This window comes from Trachurus trachurus (assembly GCF_905171665.1).
Source record: "Trachurus trachurus genome assembly, chromosome: 14".
NCBI lineage: Eukaryota > Metazoa > Chordata > Actinopteri > Carangiformes > Carangidae > Trachurus > Trachurus trachurus.
Genome location: NC_139903.1, coordinates 21,563,627 through 21,578,223, shown reverse-complemented (window position 1 = coordinate 21,578,223; position 14,597 = coordinate 21,563,627). Strand labels below are relative to the sequence as shown.

General features: G+C 41.5%; 1 protein-coding gene across 2 annotated transcripts in view; it reads right to left on the bottom strand.

Annotated features, from left to right (window-relative positions):
* The window catches only part of gria4b (glutamate receptor, ionotropic, AMPA 4b), a gene marked incomplete at both ends in the record, with an annotated part of 113,263 nt that extends 98,874 nt beyond the window's left edge, over positions 1 to 14,389 (bottom strand). For both annotated transcript variants that reach the window (XM_083986058.1, XM_083986059.1), the window contains 2 exons: positions 10,190 to 10,348; positions 14,299 to 14,389. In XM_083986058.1, coding sequence (XP_083842184.1) covers positions 10,190 to 10,348; positions 14,299 to 14,389 — 250 coding nt within the window. The remainder of the gene's footprint in view (positions 1 to 10,189; positions 10,349 to 14,298) is intronic.
* Positions 14,390 to 14,597: the final 208 nt, after the last annotated feature.

Below are 14,597 nucleotides of genomic sequence, written 5' to 3'. Positions count from 1 at the left end.
TCCACTTATTCCTTCTCCCCAGAGGATGAACCATGACTCATCAGAGTTGTTCGTGAGGTTATTAAATAGCTTCAGAAACATGAACCCCCCGCACCTTTCCAACATTGGATTAGGTAACACTGTTCCTAACAGTATCAGAAACTAACAGCTCAATTCACTCCTACTTCACACTATAATTTGCCAGATGTGTTGTGAAGGAAAAGAAGCTAGACATTCGTCTTTTTTCATGTGAACAGCTAAGTACAAAGCTGTGACTGTCTTCCACTGGAAGGAGGTAATAATCTGTTGGAGCACTTTCGAGACTGGACATTCACAACAGCTCTAGACATGTCAAGGTGTGTCAAGGTCAGTCAACATGCAGTTTGGGACAGTTTTTATTTTGTGCAAACCAACGTTTGTAATTTTTAGTCTTTCCCATGAGGTCAAGAATAAAAAATAATATCTTCAAGTCATATCTACAGTTAGGGAAGAAAGTGGGACTTTATTCCTTCGTTTTTGATCGACTTGAATTACCTACCTAGACGCCATCATTTCCTGACCCTTCTTTCATTCAACATGGACATGGACAAATTGTTTTCCCCAGGTGAGGATTAAGTTGTCCAGCCAACGTGGACAAACAGATTTAAGCAAAAAGTGAGCTTCAACAAAACTTCAGTTCTGCTCCTAAGATGCAGCTCAACTTATTATTTATAGTCATAGAACAAATAGAAATAAATAAATTCATATTACTTATCAGACGATCTGTCCCTAAATAATAATAAAAAAATAAAAAAATGTTAAATTCGGCACTTGTTTACTTATAATAAATGTTTACCCAGTGCTGTTGACTGTGGCTTTATTTCCCTCTGCAGTGATGCATTAAAAATCAAATGGCAGCTCAAAGATGCTCAAATTTGAAAAGAAAATCTCTAAATGATTCACACAAAGTAACTGGCATGACTTCCTGTCCTAGTTTGGAGAAAATCCATCAGAACATGCTCGCGTCCAAAAATAGATTTTCTAATTGAGTAAGAAGGTGGCGAGGCTGCTTCACACCCCTGATGGCTTCTAAATGTCCAATAACTCCCCACAGATGACGGTGGCTGTGTAAGTGTAGTGCATGGCCTGCTGACACATCTCAACCTGCATATAAGAGGAAAGTGGCTCTAAATACAGACAGGAGGTGTTTTACATGCAGTTTGATTATAATAATTGACATTTCAGTGTCTTTGCTGCTTCTCTCCTTAGAGCTGATGCTCTGCAGCTGAGCATCACTTTCATGAAGAAAAGGATTTCTTTCAGGTTTGACACTGTTGCTCAGTTCAACATCTCCCCTCAGAGGCCTTCCTCAACCTGTGTGACCCCTGCTAACACAAAAATACAGACACACACTCATATAAACACACCGGAGGGAACCACTTACATAACCAGTGTACAGATCAAGCGGGTGGGGGGTTGGGGTGGAGGTGCAGGGAGGTGCGAGAGACAAAGTGGAAGGAGAAACATGAAAAAGAAATCGACACATGAGAAGATTCTCTGCATTCAGCTGAACACTCGAGGTATCACTTCTGCGTCGTTAATGAAAGATAAAAGCTGATTTTTTTTTCAATTACACACTTGTGGAGTTTGTGTGGGAGCAACGTTCAACACGCACACACACAAAAAAAGAAAGGAAATCTCAAGCTATGGCTGGTGAACCTCAGCTTCTTCAATTATCTTTTCCACTAAAGCAGAAATGACGAATGAGTCATATATGATAAATACTTGTGAGAGTGGACACTGTGTTTTAAATGTGTCTGAACACAAAGCGATCCAGTAGCTATACACTGTATAGTTTCAACATTGTGACTGATCTGTCTATTTTCTTGACTGAGCGAAGCCTTGTAGTTGTGGAAAATCTATGAAACTACAAATTAAGTTTTAAATCAAATTATTAATGACACAATAAACAAGCATGTCTGATGATTTGAACCTTATCTTCATTGTAATATTTGATTATTTATATATTTGAACCATATCCTCCTTTTTTTATACATTTGTTACTACCATAGTTTTTGTATGTTTATTTTGCAAAAGCTGTGGTTCAGAGAGAAAACTAAATTTCGATCCTCTGTTCCAACTTCTACCGGTAGAGAACTTGACTCTTATTTTGACGGGCACACAGGTGCAGCCCAGGTCAGAGCCGTCTGAGTGCAACGTCGACTCTATGGTTGGACGTGTTTTTGCTGCTGCTCCACGCACAGGATGATGCAGAGGGCACTTTTCATCGAAATGTCTAGACTAAATTTATCCACCTATGACTAACAATGCCCTGTCACACGTTCCAGTGACAGGTTATACATGCTAATACGACTGCACCAAGGAAAAGTCATATTTTACCTTGTACAGACATGAAAATAACTCAGACTTTACCTTTTACTATGCCAATAAATCCCTTCTTGTAAAAATCCCTTACTTTCCCCTCCATCACCTCCTTGTCCTTGTTACCCCCCCCCCCACATCTCCGCAACCCCTCCATCCTCCATCTTCCTCCCTGCATCGCCACATTAATCTCTCATTAGCTGCCCCCTCCCCCTCCTTCCCTTCCATCCTTTTCCTCCTAACACCAGCCATTACACGCACACGCGCGCACACATACGAGAGAGTGCGTCGCCAAAAGGCCTGTATATTTTCACTCCCGCTTCAGAAGAATCCTCAGACAAATGAGGGGCGCAGGCGGCCATTTAAAGGGCAGCTCTACAGCGCAAAGAGCCCCTCTGAATGGAGCCCATGGAGGGAAAGATAATAGACTTAAATAGGGCTAACATGCAGCACAGACAGATTATTTTTGCGTGCATGCCCACAGACACACACACTAAGCACACTACGCACAAATGGGAGAGCTTTTTCATACTCAAGGACAGACAAGGAAGGCATATGTTCACGTGTGAGCAGCAGAGAAAATGCAGAGTCTCCTATGAGTACATATAGGAGTGCAGGCTGCTCGCTATCTGGATCTGGAGTGAGTCAGAGTGCCACGCTGAATATAAATGACTCAATGCAGATTAAGATGTCACTGTTTCAATGAAGGCAAAGGCAGGGGCCGCATGTAGGAGGTCAAATTAACCCATTCCACCCCCACGCTCCCTTTTTTTCAACCTTTGTCTGGCTTCATGGTTAAGGGGGCTACCTACCACGAAACACACAAAAGATCAATTGGATGAATGAACTGCAGATGAAATGGTAACACACACACACATACACACATGCCGCCGCTGAGACGTCTGCAGCTGCTCAGAGGCATATTGATTGGTTTTCATTTTATTTTCTACATGATAGCGTGAGGTCTCGATCTTTATTTAATTTGGAGTTTAGAACAAAGGCAAATGAGATCTAATGCTCACTTTCCTCAAACTGTGAACCTCGATTACACACAGCTCTCCAAAGCCCTTTGTCCATCGCTCAGAGGTGAAGTTTTTCAATATCCCGGTTCACATTTACTTTCAGTTAACTCAACCGTTCCATCCAACCCGCCCCGGATGTATAGTTTGTCTCCTAGCAGCTTGGAAATTAGCGTCTGAGATTTAGCTCATTTAAAATAGATCCCACATACAGAAAATTCAACTCAAAGACTGACCCAAAGTGTTGCTAATCATCCTCCACATTGTCGAAAGTAACCCACGACCACTGCAGGTATGGAGATGAGCCGAGATGCCATAGTGCCAATCCTGTGTAACCACCAAACCACTCATGTTTGTTGCTCTGCTGAACAGACCATGATCTCAACAAAACAGCTCATGAAGACACAATGTAAAGGCAAAGGTCAAACGTTTTGAGCTTTATCCATCTTGGTTTTCTCAAATCAGTAAATGAATGCATCAACAAAGAGTCTCTTTTCAGATAAAATCAATCAAAGTCAAGACAGTAACAGAATAACTAGGAATGTGGTTAATGGCAACTCTAAAATAACACCACATTATAGATCTAAATTTGGCTTCCTCAAATCATTCCTCACTTCCTCTCTAAAGAGCTCACATCACCAACCAAAACATTTAATTCTATTAGTAAGGTGTTACCAATTGTGTAAGTACATGGGTCAAGAATGAGTTAGAGTTATAACCTCTTCGTGTATGACGCTGTTTTGTAACCAGGTTAAACTGGATTAGGCTACCCTTCTCAAATAAATACCCAAACTGGACTAAACCAGTGTCTGTGGATTAGAATGTGTGGTTTTCTTTGAGTTAAGGACCTCATTTCTTACAGCGATGGCTGAACAGATATCCAGGTGACACACACATTTGGCATCAAAGAACATCCTTGAGCAGCTACACACATCTACACCTGAGCCACAGCTCCATTCACTGTGGCTGAAAGCTCAGAAGACTGGAAAAATAGTTTGAATAGGAAAATAACAGAAAGCTGTTATTCATTTTATTTTATTTTTTTTTGCATTCAGCTTCACAAAACTACCAGACTACACAACATGAATAATAAATGTAAACTGAATGTAAATAATGTAACCACTGTGCTACAGTGGTAAAAGCATGGCGTAGTCCTTTAAATGTGTAATTTGAGGTTACTGAGACAAACGTGGTCAGCTTTTGTATGCTTGAAGATATATGCTGAGCACTAAGGTTTTGTCTGCAGGTCACTGAACATCACTCAAGCTTTTATGTCATGAAAATATGACCTGTCCTTTTGAGTAAAATCTGGTGGGTGGAGTCTCAACCCGCCGTCAAGAGGGGCGGCTCTCTCCGTGATTCCCGTCATGTATGCTCCTCACTTTCATTCACACTTCAATGTGGAGAATCTGAGATTAGAGAATTATCCTGCCAAAGTCTTGTTAAAGTGTATCTGCAGGATCGTACTGAAAATACATCGGATATCCAAAAGTTCTCAAGTACTGCAGGAGTACCACGGCTAAAGTGCCTCAATTTTCTGCCTCTTGTCTTTTTTTGCCAAACCCGTTTCACAGGTGATGTAGAAAACTCTCTCGTTGTGCACAAACACCTGGATGTTCTGACTGACTTTCCCTCTGAATCCCCTGAGGACATGTCCTCACATCCAGGAGACAAAATGTTCGAGAAGCCGTTCAAGCTCAAGGACTCACACACTCCCAACACAGTCGCTCCGGCTGTCCCGAACTTCTGCACCTCACCGGCAATGGCACCTTGACAGCAAGGCAGAGATCCATGAAATCACTGTCATGCTGGCTCAGTGTTTCATAATGAACCAGGTGGTCTGGTGCTTTGGCGTTTTGCCTCCAGCCCCTTCCACACATGTGAGAAACTGGGATTTTCTTTGCCCAACATCAGCACACAGAGACTGAAATGTGCTGTGCTGGGGGGAAAAAAAGACAATTTCGCATTCAGATTTCTGTCTCAGTGACATCTACCATCGGTGACGCATAATTTGTAGGTGACACAAGGCAGCATTACGCATTTCTACCCACAAGACATATTCCTCCGAACCACTCTGTAACAATTGTGTCACTTTTCTGACCCCATGACCTCTTTCAAAATGCCAAAACGCAGCAGGAAGACGCAGCACTTCCCTACGTTTGAACACAATCCAATCATCTGTGTCTGAGACATTTCAGAATTGCACATTAAACAAAAGAATAAATGAATCAACAGTGACCTTCCTCCCTCACAAGATGTGCACAACGAAGCCATTAAAACATAAAAAATGTACAGTTTTGAGTTAACTACATGCCTTCTATTTAAATTTGTCAATAAATAAAAATGAGTCAAGGCAATAGTGCGTATTATTGCTATGAATTCGCCCTGATAGGTATAGCATTTAAGAATAACAGCTCACAAATGTGATTTTATTCTTTAAAAAGGTTCGGCCATTTCCTAAAACAAACGGTAAATGTAGTTTTTATGTCCTATACTCAAACAGGAGTTCACAGTGGATTTGTTGGGGTCTCGAGTAGCTCAGTGCGTGCTCGGATTGCTACAAGGTAAATTATTACAATGTCCATGCTCATACAGTAACAAAGAACATTGATGTGTCTTTGATTACATTTCCTACATTAAATGTACTTCAGCACTTTCCAGGGTTATTTTCAGTGAATATGTGAAATTTATGCTGAATTAGTAAATGAATTATTTGTTGTTGCTTCATTACATTATAACACTGGTGAGCAGTTCACACTATGATATATATCAGCATCTACGTTATTTAAGGTTGATGTTCGACAAATGGTAATTCTACATTATGGGGGCTTCAAGTAAGTTTTGCTTCTTTAAAGGGAGAGTTTTTTTTTTATGTGGGGTTGTGTGAGGTAGTTATAAAATTCATGGATAACATTTTTAGCAGTTCAGATCCTACACTATATTTTTTTCCACCACCTTTCAACCATATCCCTACACACATTCCCATGCATGTGTGTCCATAATAACCAAATCAACCAAAACAAGGACAAATATTGTCCAGAAACCTTTACAGGGTGCATTTGGCATGAAAAATACGCGGCCATCTGAGTGGTAAAGAGACAGTTTAGCTTGTGTCTGCAGGTGGTTCAAACTATGCGTTGGGCCAAAAGCCAGAAACAGAAAGTGTGTAAAAAAATAAATTAATTGGGTTGTTTTTTCTGGTCCCTATGCAGAGCAACACATTGTCATGCCTGTGTGCTGGTGCTGAAGATCAGCTCTAGATCTGATGTACTGACAGGTAGTGTACACACATCACTACCTCACACAATCCCAGATCAAAACACCCAAACTATCCCTTTAACAAAGACAGAACTTTTTTGTAAAAACTGTAAAAGTGTAAAACACAAATTTCAGTTCTCGAGTTATTGTCCTATAATGAAATGTGTTTATAAAACTTGGACTTCTTCTGAAGAAGACAAATAGCCCTCAGAAGTCCATTTATTGGCAGGAGCCCAGTTTCCCCCACAGAGCTAAGCACCACAAATAAATTCCCAGCCAAGAAACACTGAACACCACCACTGAGAAACAGACTAACAAATGTGCGACCATCATCTCATTTGTTGATGGTAATTACACCGAGGTGTCACAATTAACTTGATAATGACACAGATAGATATTGCTGCGTGAAGGATCTTTGAAAGTTGTGAGATGACCTACGAGATAAATTTTTATTAGTAGCGTTACATCCCAGCAACACCAGTAACCCCGCTGTGTATAATTAAGGGCTGCGCTGTTAATCAAACGTACGCGGCAGAGTTTATCAGAGGGTCCGCACAATGATTATCAATGACAGTGGGAACATACAACAACATTTGTCCTCGTCTTCCCACCAATTATGCCCGTCCGCCTCCCTGACAGCGGCACGCACACGCGCTGAATGGCCTAATCTCTCCTCACAAATTAGCTCCGTCTCTCATCTCCCCATCCCAAATGTACACGATGCCCTTAAACGTCACATAGTAATACTGCCTATTCATAACCATTATCTCAGGGCCTTTGATAACGGAGGGGATGAAAAGGGGGAAAGAAAAAAAAAGACACAGAAATGTAAAACGAGGGGGTGAAAACAAGCAATGCCGTTCGATCTCAGATTTCCCGCTGGCCCTGAGCTATCAGAGCCATTGATTGGCTCATGTAATTCTGCTCTGATTTGGCTTGACCAATCAATGGGCTGCAGACTCACTTCCTGTGACTGTGCAGCCATTAGACTGGAGGTGAAAAATCCCATAGTTTCTTCTGTTCCTGGAAATACACGGTTTACACCCACACGTGCCTCCACCACTGGGCAGCAGGACATCGAGCTGCTTCCTGCCTCACTTGCAGCCAGGTAAAATACAAGCGAATACGAAGGGAACGTTAAAACAAGGATACAGTATGTGAGATTAGATTTTACAACCTGATTTATAACACACTTGTGAAAAATACTCAGCAATTTGCAGTAGTTTCGATCGGGATCATTATGCTTATCCACAGCAAAGGCTTTCACCAAATAATCAACAGACTGTATATGAAATGATTCCAAACTAGGACCGTATTAATATTCATGCTTTTCCTCACAGTCCACTTGAGCTACGTTGCAACCGCCTGCTGTATATTTATATATGCATTTATATAGTATGTATTAGTTTTAATTGCTCATCTGTTATTCTATTCTTGTGCTCATAACCTACTTTTCTGTTTCTCCCTGCATTATTCTGTTTGCTGCTGGCACTCATTTCCAGAGATCAATACGGCTTCATCTACTGTGATTTCATCTTAGGTCAGCAACAGGCGAAACCTTACTGATACGTCGGTTTTAGTGATAAAAGCATTTGAGCCGAATGCTTACATCAGCGCGGTTTCAAGGTTTCCAGTGATCCCACTACAAAGATGCACATACCTTTTCCGTGGAAGGTTGAAAATCGCTCATGAGATGTTGTTCAAATAGTTGTAATATAACTTGAATGAAGTACCAGAACACACTATCCTGAATTTATCCTGCATTTGTGTTGTTGTCACTGTGAATCAGAGGGTTTCATACCGTGAAGGGAGTTTGAATGGGCAAAATTTCATACTCTTTCATGGAGCTATAACTCACTTCAATTTGAAAACACTGGTGACATATACACAATTTTAGATTCTGTGTGCATTATACTTTCCAGTCATGTCACTATCTCCAGTGTCCATCGTGTATAAATCTCCTAAGAAACCATAAACTCCTGATCATAGAACTTGCTTGAGAATCATTATGTTTTGAAGTTTTTTTCATTATCAAAGTAATTCAGTGATGGTTATTATGTGTACATCCATGGGTAAACTGCAAAAAGGAGCTGCTAATGTGCGATTCAACATAAATTTGGTGCCAAATTGCCAAAGTGCTACTTTGGAGGCCTCCAGTGTAATTTAAGGGTCAAGAGTAAATCTAAAGGGGGGATATAAGCAATTAAAATGCAAGAGTAGACTTTTCAAAATACTTAATCACTGAAAATGTGTTCCTGGTCGTCATCGACACACACACACACACACACATACACACACACAATTACCAAGCAAACATAACAGCACTTCATTCTCTGCTTAATTTAGTCATTGATTTTTCTAACACCAGATCACACCATAGATAGCACAAGACATCAGGCTGCAGTGTTTTATGGTCTTTACGGGAACCCCCACACCCTGCACACACACACACACACGCACACACCCTGCATACACACACACACAAACACACACACACAATCAGACAATGAGAAAGAAGGAAAGAAAGAGGACATTTCCCCAGGGACCATCGCTAAAAATCACTGCCTACTACTATTAGGAAATCTAACCATGGCAGTATGTGTGATTGTTGTTTTTGTGTTTAAGCGTGTGTGTGTGTGTGTGTGTGTGTGTGTGTGTGTGTGTGTGTGTGTGTGTGTGTGTGTGTGGTTGCAGCTGCTGTCGCCCTCAGCGTGTGCAGCTTTGCTCAGATCAGATGTGAACCAGCAGACACTCACAGACACAGCTGTACTGACACGTCACACACATACACGCATATACATTTACTGTACGCTCACACACACACAAAAGCTGTTTTAGTGACACACAACCAAAATATGTGTCATCTCATCTGTGTGTCATTTTTTTTGGATGACGCCCGTTATAATCACTATAATTTAACCTTATTAGCATTCATACCATTACTACGTCTACTGGCACTGATCCTGATCCGAGTTTAGCTAATAATGACGCTGATGTTGTGTTATTCATCGCAGAGAACACCCGGCTTTACAGGATCATTCCTGTTGCAACTCTCAATCGTTATTTCTATCAGTAATAATAACACTGTGATGATCGCAAATGTAATTGCTGAGATCTGATGACACAACAGCGCCCAAACCCGACATGGCAAGACACACAAGCAGCAAACGAGCCAAGAGTTTAATCAGATTATATGAACCACTGGTGAGTACGGCAGGAATGTTGGTAACGATCCCTCGTTCCACAGGAAAACCGTTTGCATACGACTGCAGTGAACACAAAGTTTAACCAGGAAGTAAATGATGGAGGATGTTTACAGTCATTAGCCTCCGTTAGGGAAATACTTTATTTTAAGCATCTACCTGTATGGAGTCAGGATGTGGTTAGCCTTGCTTAGCTTAAACAGCTGGAGGTAAAGCTAAACACAAACAATGTTTCCTGTGTTTGTACAGAATACTAATAAGTTAGGATCCTAAACGTGGTGTTTGCTTTTAGGGAACCTAATTATCCTGGTTTCCTGTAATTAAACCCCCGCAACTAACCACACGAACACAACATATGAGCAAACTTACAGGCATTCGTGACGGCAAAGCTGTTGGCCGTCTCGATGTTGTCCACGTGAGGCACCAGGTTGAACGGGGCTTCCGAGGCGTTCGGGCTGGTGTTGTGCAGGAAGATTGCCAAGCGAAAGGCAGTGTACTCCTGATCAGTGTTTCTGATGAACAGCCCCCCTGAACAGAGACAGAGAGAGAGAGAGAGAGAGAGCGCAGGGGGAGAGGACACAGGTCTGATGAGAAGGGACTACAGATAAAAAATGTACTTGCACAGAGGTGGCAGAAAACCTCTGAAATAACCATCTGAAAACATTCGAAGATAAGACCCGGTGGTCAACAAACACATTCACATAAACTGACAAAGTCCCTCAGAGAAAACAGATATGAGAATGAAACCCGTCACAAGTGATTCGTATATACATCATATGTGGAGGAGGATTTTGAGAATTAACAATTCCTCCCCTGCTGAGGGCCCCGACCAGAGGAGTTGAACTGAATCAAGGAGCAAAATAAGTTTTTTAATTTTTGCTTGAGTGGATCAAACCCTTTTCTGTACGATCACATCCCGTTATATGACCAAGGTTCTGTCAGGTCACAAATGAGCCTCCACCTGAATAACAATAACAATATCTATCTATCTATCTATCTATCTATCTATCTATCTATCTATCTATCTATCTATCTATCTATCTATGTTATACTTCAGGATAAGCGTGGTTTCACCTTAATGCTTACATCAGCATGTTAACATGCTCATGACAACTATGCTGACAGTGCTGATGGAAACATTCACCATGTTAACATGCTAATATTTGCTAATCAGCAGTAAACAGGCGAGGATGATGTCATTAATTAATGTCATTTTTGACTTGACAATGGCTTTAAGAGAAAAAGTGCAGGGATCAGTTCACAACAGTTCAACCTGAGGGGGACGTTGACATCTGGCAGAAATGTCATAGCAATGTATCAAACAGATGTGGAGACATTTCACTCTGAATTAAAAATGTCAACCTAGAGATGGTGCTAGAGGAAAGGTCAGACGACCACAGTCAGGAGGATTCATCCTATGGGTACCATGAATGTGTGCAGCTGCACATCGTCCAGTAGCTGCTGAGATACTGCAGTCTGCGCTGACTGAGTGGATGGCATGTCTAAGAAATACTTGGTTGAAGGTTAGGGGACGAATCTTGGTTTGTGTGTAAAAGGAAAAACACAGCTATTGTAATGTTAATGGTTAAAAAAAATAGCTGTTTGGTTAAGGGTGTATGAATAGAAGGATCCTAGAAATAGATACAAGAAACCATCATCATTGATAGGTAAAAACAGGAAATACTAAGTCTGAAAAAATCGACTGATGCCATATTTCTTGTGCAGACAGTCATAATATAGGGCTTTTAAAATCATCCACCTAAAGCTTATTAGAGGTTTCACTGACTGTTTTAGTAGCCATGTCCAGAGAGGAAGCTCCATCATATTAGTGGTGGACACAACTGACTGGACAATATATGAAACCTAATGAAAGGCCAATATTGGTCTTTAAATCACTTTGCCAATATCCTATTGCTGTCAATTCAGCCTTAATGTTACAATATAGGAAGTCATAGCTCTTTGAGCACCTCTGGGCTTTGTGGCACAGCCTGTTTAACATGTAAATCACCTTTGTTTCATTTCAATGCAAGCAGAGAAAAAAAGTGATACAATATTCATCAGATGTCCTGCTGAATCGACAGTAGTTCCAGTATCAAGCGTCTCATGTGTGAGTTTGCTCTTGGTTTCTCTTCTTTTCTTTTACAGCCATGCTCATTTACAAAGATCTGGACTAAGCTGTTCATGGCTGTGCAAATGTCAGTGGTGTTTTAAGTTAGCAGCAGTGCCTTTCACATTTCAAAATTTAACTCAAGGCCATAATTCCTAGGATGAAACTGTGTAAATGTCATTTTAAGCAAAATGCCAGTGTGGTCTTTTCGACAGCTGACCTCTTTAGAAGGTAAACTTATGAATACGTTGCCCTCTTTATGTAGCGTAATCCTATAAATCCCATAGATATCGCCAGTGGAGATAAAGCAGTGGAGACGTTTTGATGCACATGAAATTGGTTTCACGTCCCATTGATTCACACTTCCTATCAAAAGCTCACAGAAAGAGTTCATTTCTGAATTACAAAAAGAAATGGAGCAGTTATACATCACATAACCTCCGTGTATAACCTCTGAAGAAAGGCACGGTGTTAAGATAGGTATATCTATTCTACACACACACACAGAGCAAGACTATTCAGATAATGTTAGGATCTTCCTCAGAAGTGACAAGAGCTTCAGGATCCTTCAGAGAGAGCCAGTAAATCCCTACAGAACTCTGAAAAACCTTTTACTGTTGCTCAATACCAACTCTCAACACCCTGCTTCACTTTGAAGGAGGATTTGAACCTATGCGCTTTGCAAACATATAGAATCTTGATAATTTGGTGCGTTTTTATTTCATGGATCCACTTCCTGTCAGGGATGCCCCTCCTTCCTTGCCCTCGACGCAATGTGTGTTGACACCAGGCTGCAGCCCCACCAAAAGAAATAAGACAGTGCGGCAACATATAATTCTCAGGATCAGTCTTCACGTCTCACTAGTGTCAAAATGAATCTGAGGTGGTAGCACAGTGCGTTGGTGCAATTGTTTCTGCTGCTTGCATGTCTGTGTAGGCTACACCATAAATTTACCAGGGGATAAGTGTTGATTTTTCAGTGACAATTAACTGATTAACAGCTGAGAGTTGATTGGAGAAGCTGATGGAGCCACTCAAAAGTATGAACTATTACATAACATCAGGGGGTCAGGACAAGGACACAGTAGCAGAGTTAAAAAATATGATAACACAATAAGTGCATCAATGTTTGTTGTCACTGGCCAAATAATAATGTATGAGGGTGTTTAAAATAGAGAAACCACATGAAGACACCATGTGTTTAATTTGTGTTTTTCTTTTGGCTAAATCAGCAGTAAATATCACTTGAACGTCTGTCATGATGGCACAGCAGTTCCACAGATGAAGCCCCCTCCCTCCCTCCCACCCACCCAGCTCAAGTGTCCTGACTTCCAGGGGTGCTGTTCTGTAACAGACCCTGGCCCCTGACCTCCCCTGGAGTGAGGGAAAGGGGGGAGGCTGGGAATTCGAGTATCACGTTGATATAAAAGGACAAGGAGAATCATTTGAACAGCTTGTCATTTTTCATCAGGCTGACTGATTCTAATGTGCGTCAACTCTGATACAAGCAGGGGCGCAGTGGAGGGAAAACCCACCAAAATATAAAAAATAAAAACTCAGTGCAAGCAAATATTCACTTTCAGAAATGCAGCTTTAGCATACAACAAGATAACAATTAATTTATGAGGCGATTTTTACAGGGGGAAATAATGAATGACTGCTTTTCTGATAATTGATTTTTTTTAAGGGAGGGTTGTGATGATCAACAACTGGAGGTCACAGTTTGCCCCTCTTTTCATTCCCTGCCATTAAATCATGCAGGTCAATCTGCTACAGCAGTGGAACGAACCACACATCCATCACCTTTATCTCCTCCCTGTGACAAACACTTCTAAGTTTGTTAAATGCAAACATGGAGGCGTTTTTTTTTTTGGTGGTAGGCTATGTGCAACCGGGGGGAGCAGGAAGCAGGGATGCTGTGAAGGCTCATGGGACCGTGGCAGAGGTTTATCGCAGCGCCAGGACCGGGGGTCTGCAAGAGTGTTAACGGCAGTCAATGCACAGGCAGCCTGCATAGGGAATACACACACTTTGCTGCTCTGATCTGCTGCAGTGGCGGAGTGCACTGGGATACACACTCTAGCCTGCAGATACAAAGCGCATTAGGTGCGTGTGTGTGCGTGTATGTGTGTGTGTGCCTGTGTGTTAAACATGCACAGCATCTACAGAGGAAAGAATCCTGCCCCTGTGTGTGTGATTATTTCAGAGGAGGAAAAAAAAAAACGCGGAGGAAATCAACAATTTCCACTTTGAGTAGCGCTGAGGTGTTGAATGGCAGGGCAAGAGGCGGCAGACAGGACCGTCCGCGGATTCATCCACATGATTCATTTTCTGCTTTAAATTAACACTGAGGCTTTCCATGCACACTTACCGATCTGAACGCTGCTCGGGAAAGCTCCCATTGCCAGTCCCCAAAAGCCACAGAATATCAACAGAAACCAGCCTCGAGAAGAAATCCTCATTTTGTTTCGGTTATAAACTGATGAGAGACATCGAGCAGGTTTAATTAACACCCCCGGGGCAAGAGCAACATCATGGGGTAGAAAAAAAAAACAAAGAGATAAAAAAAAAATATGTCAATGTTTGTTAAATATCCATGTCTGCTTCTGCTGGCTCTTTTTTTTATTCTTCTTCTTCTTGTTCTTCTTTGATATCCCCCCGCAGTGCCGC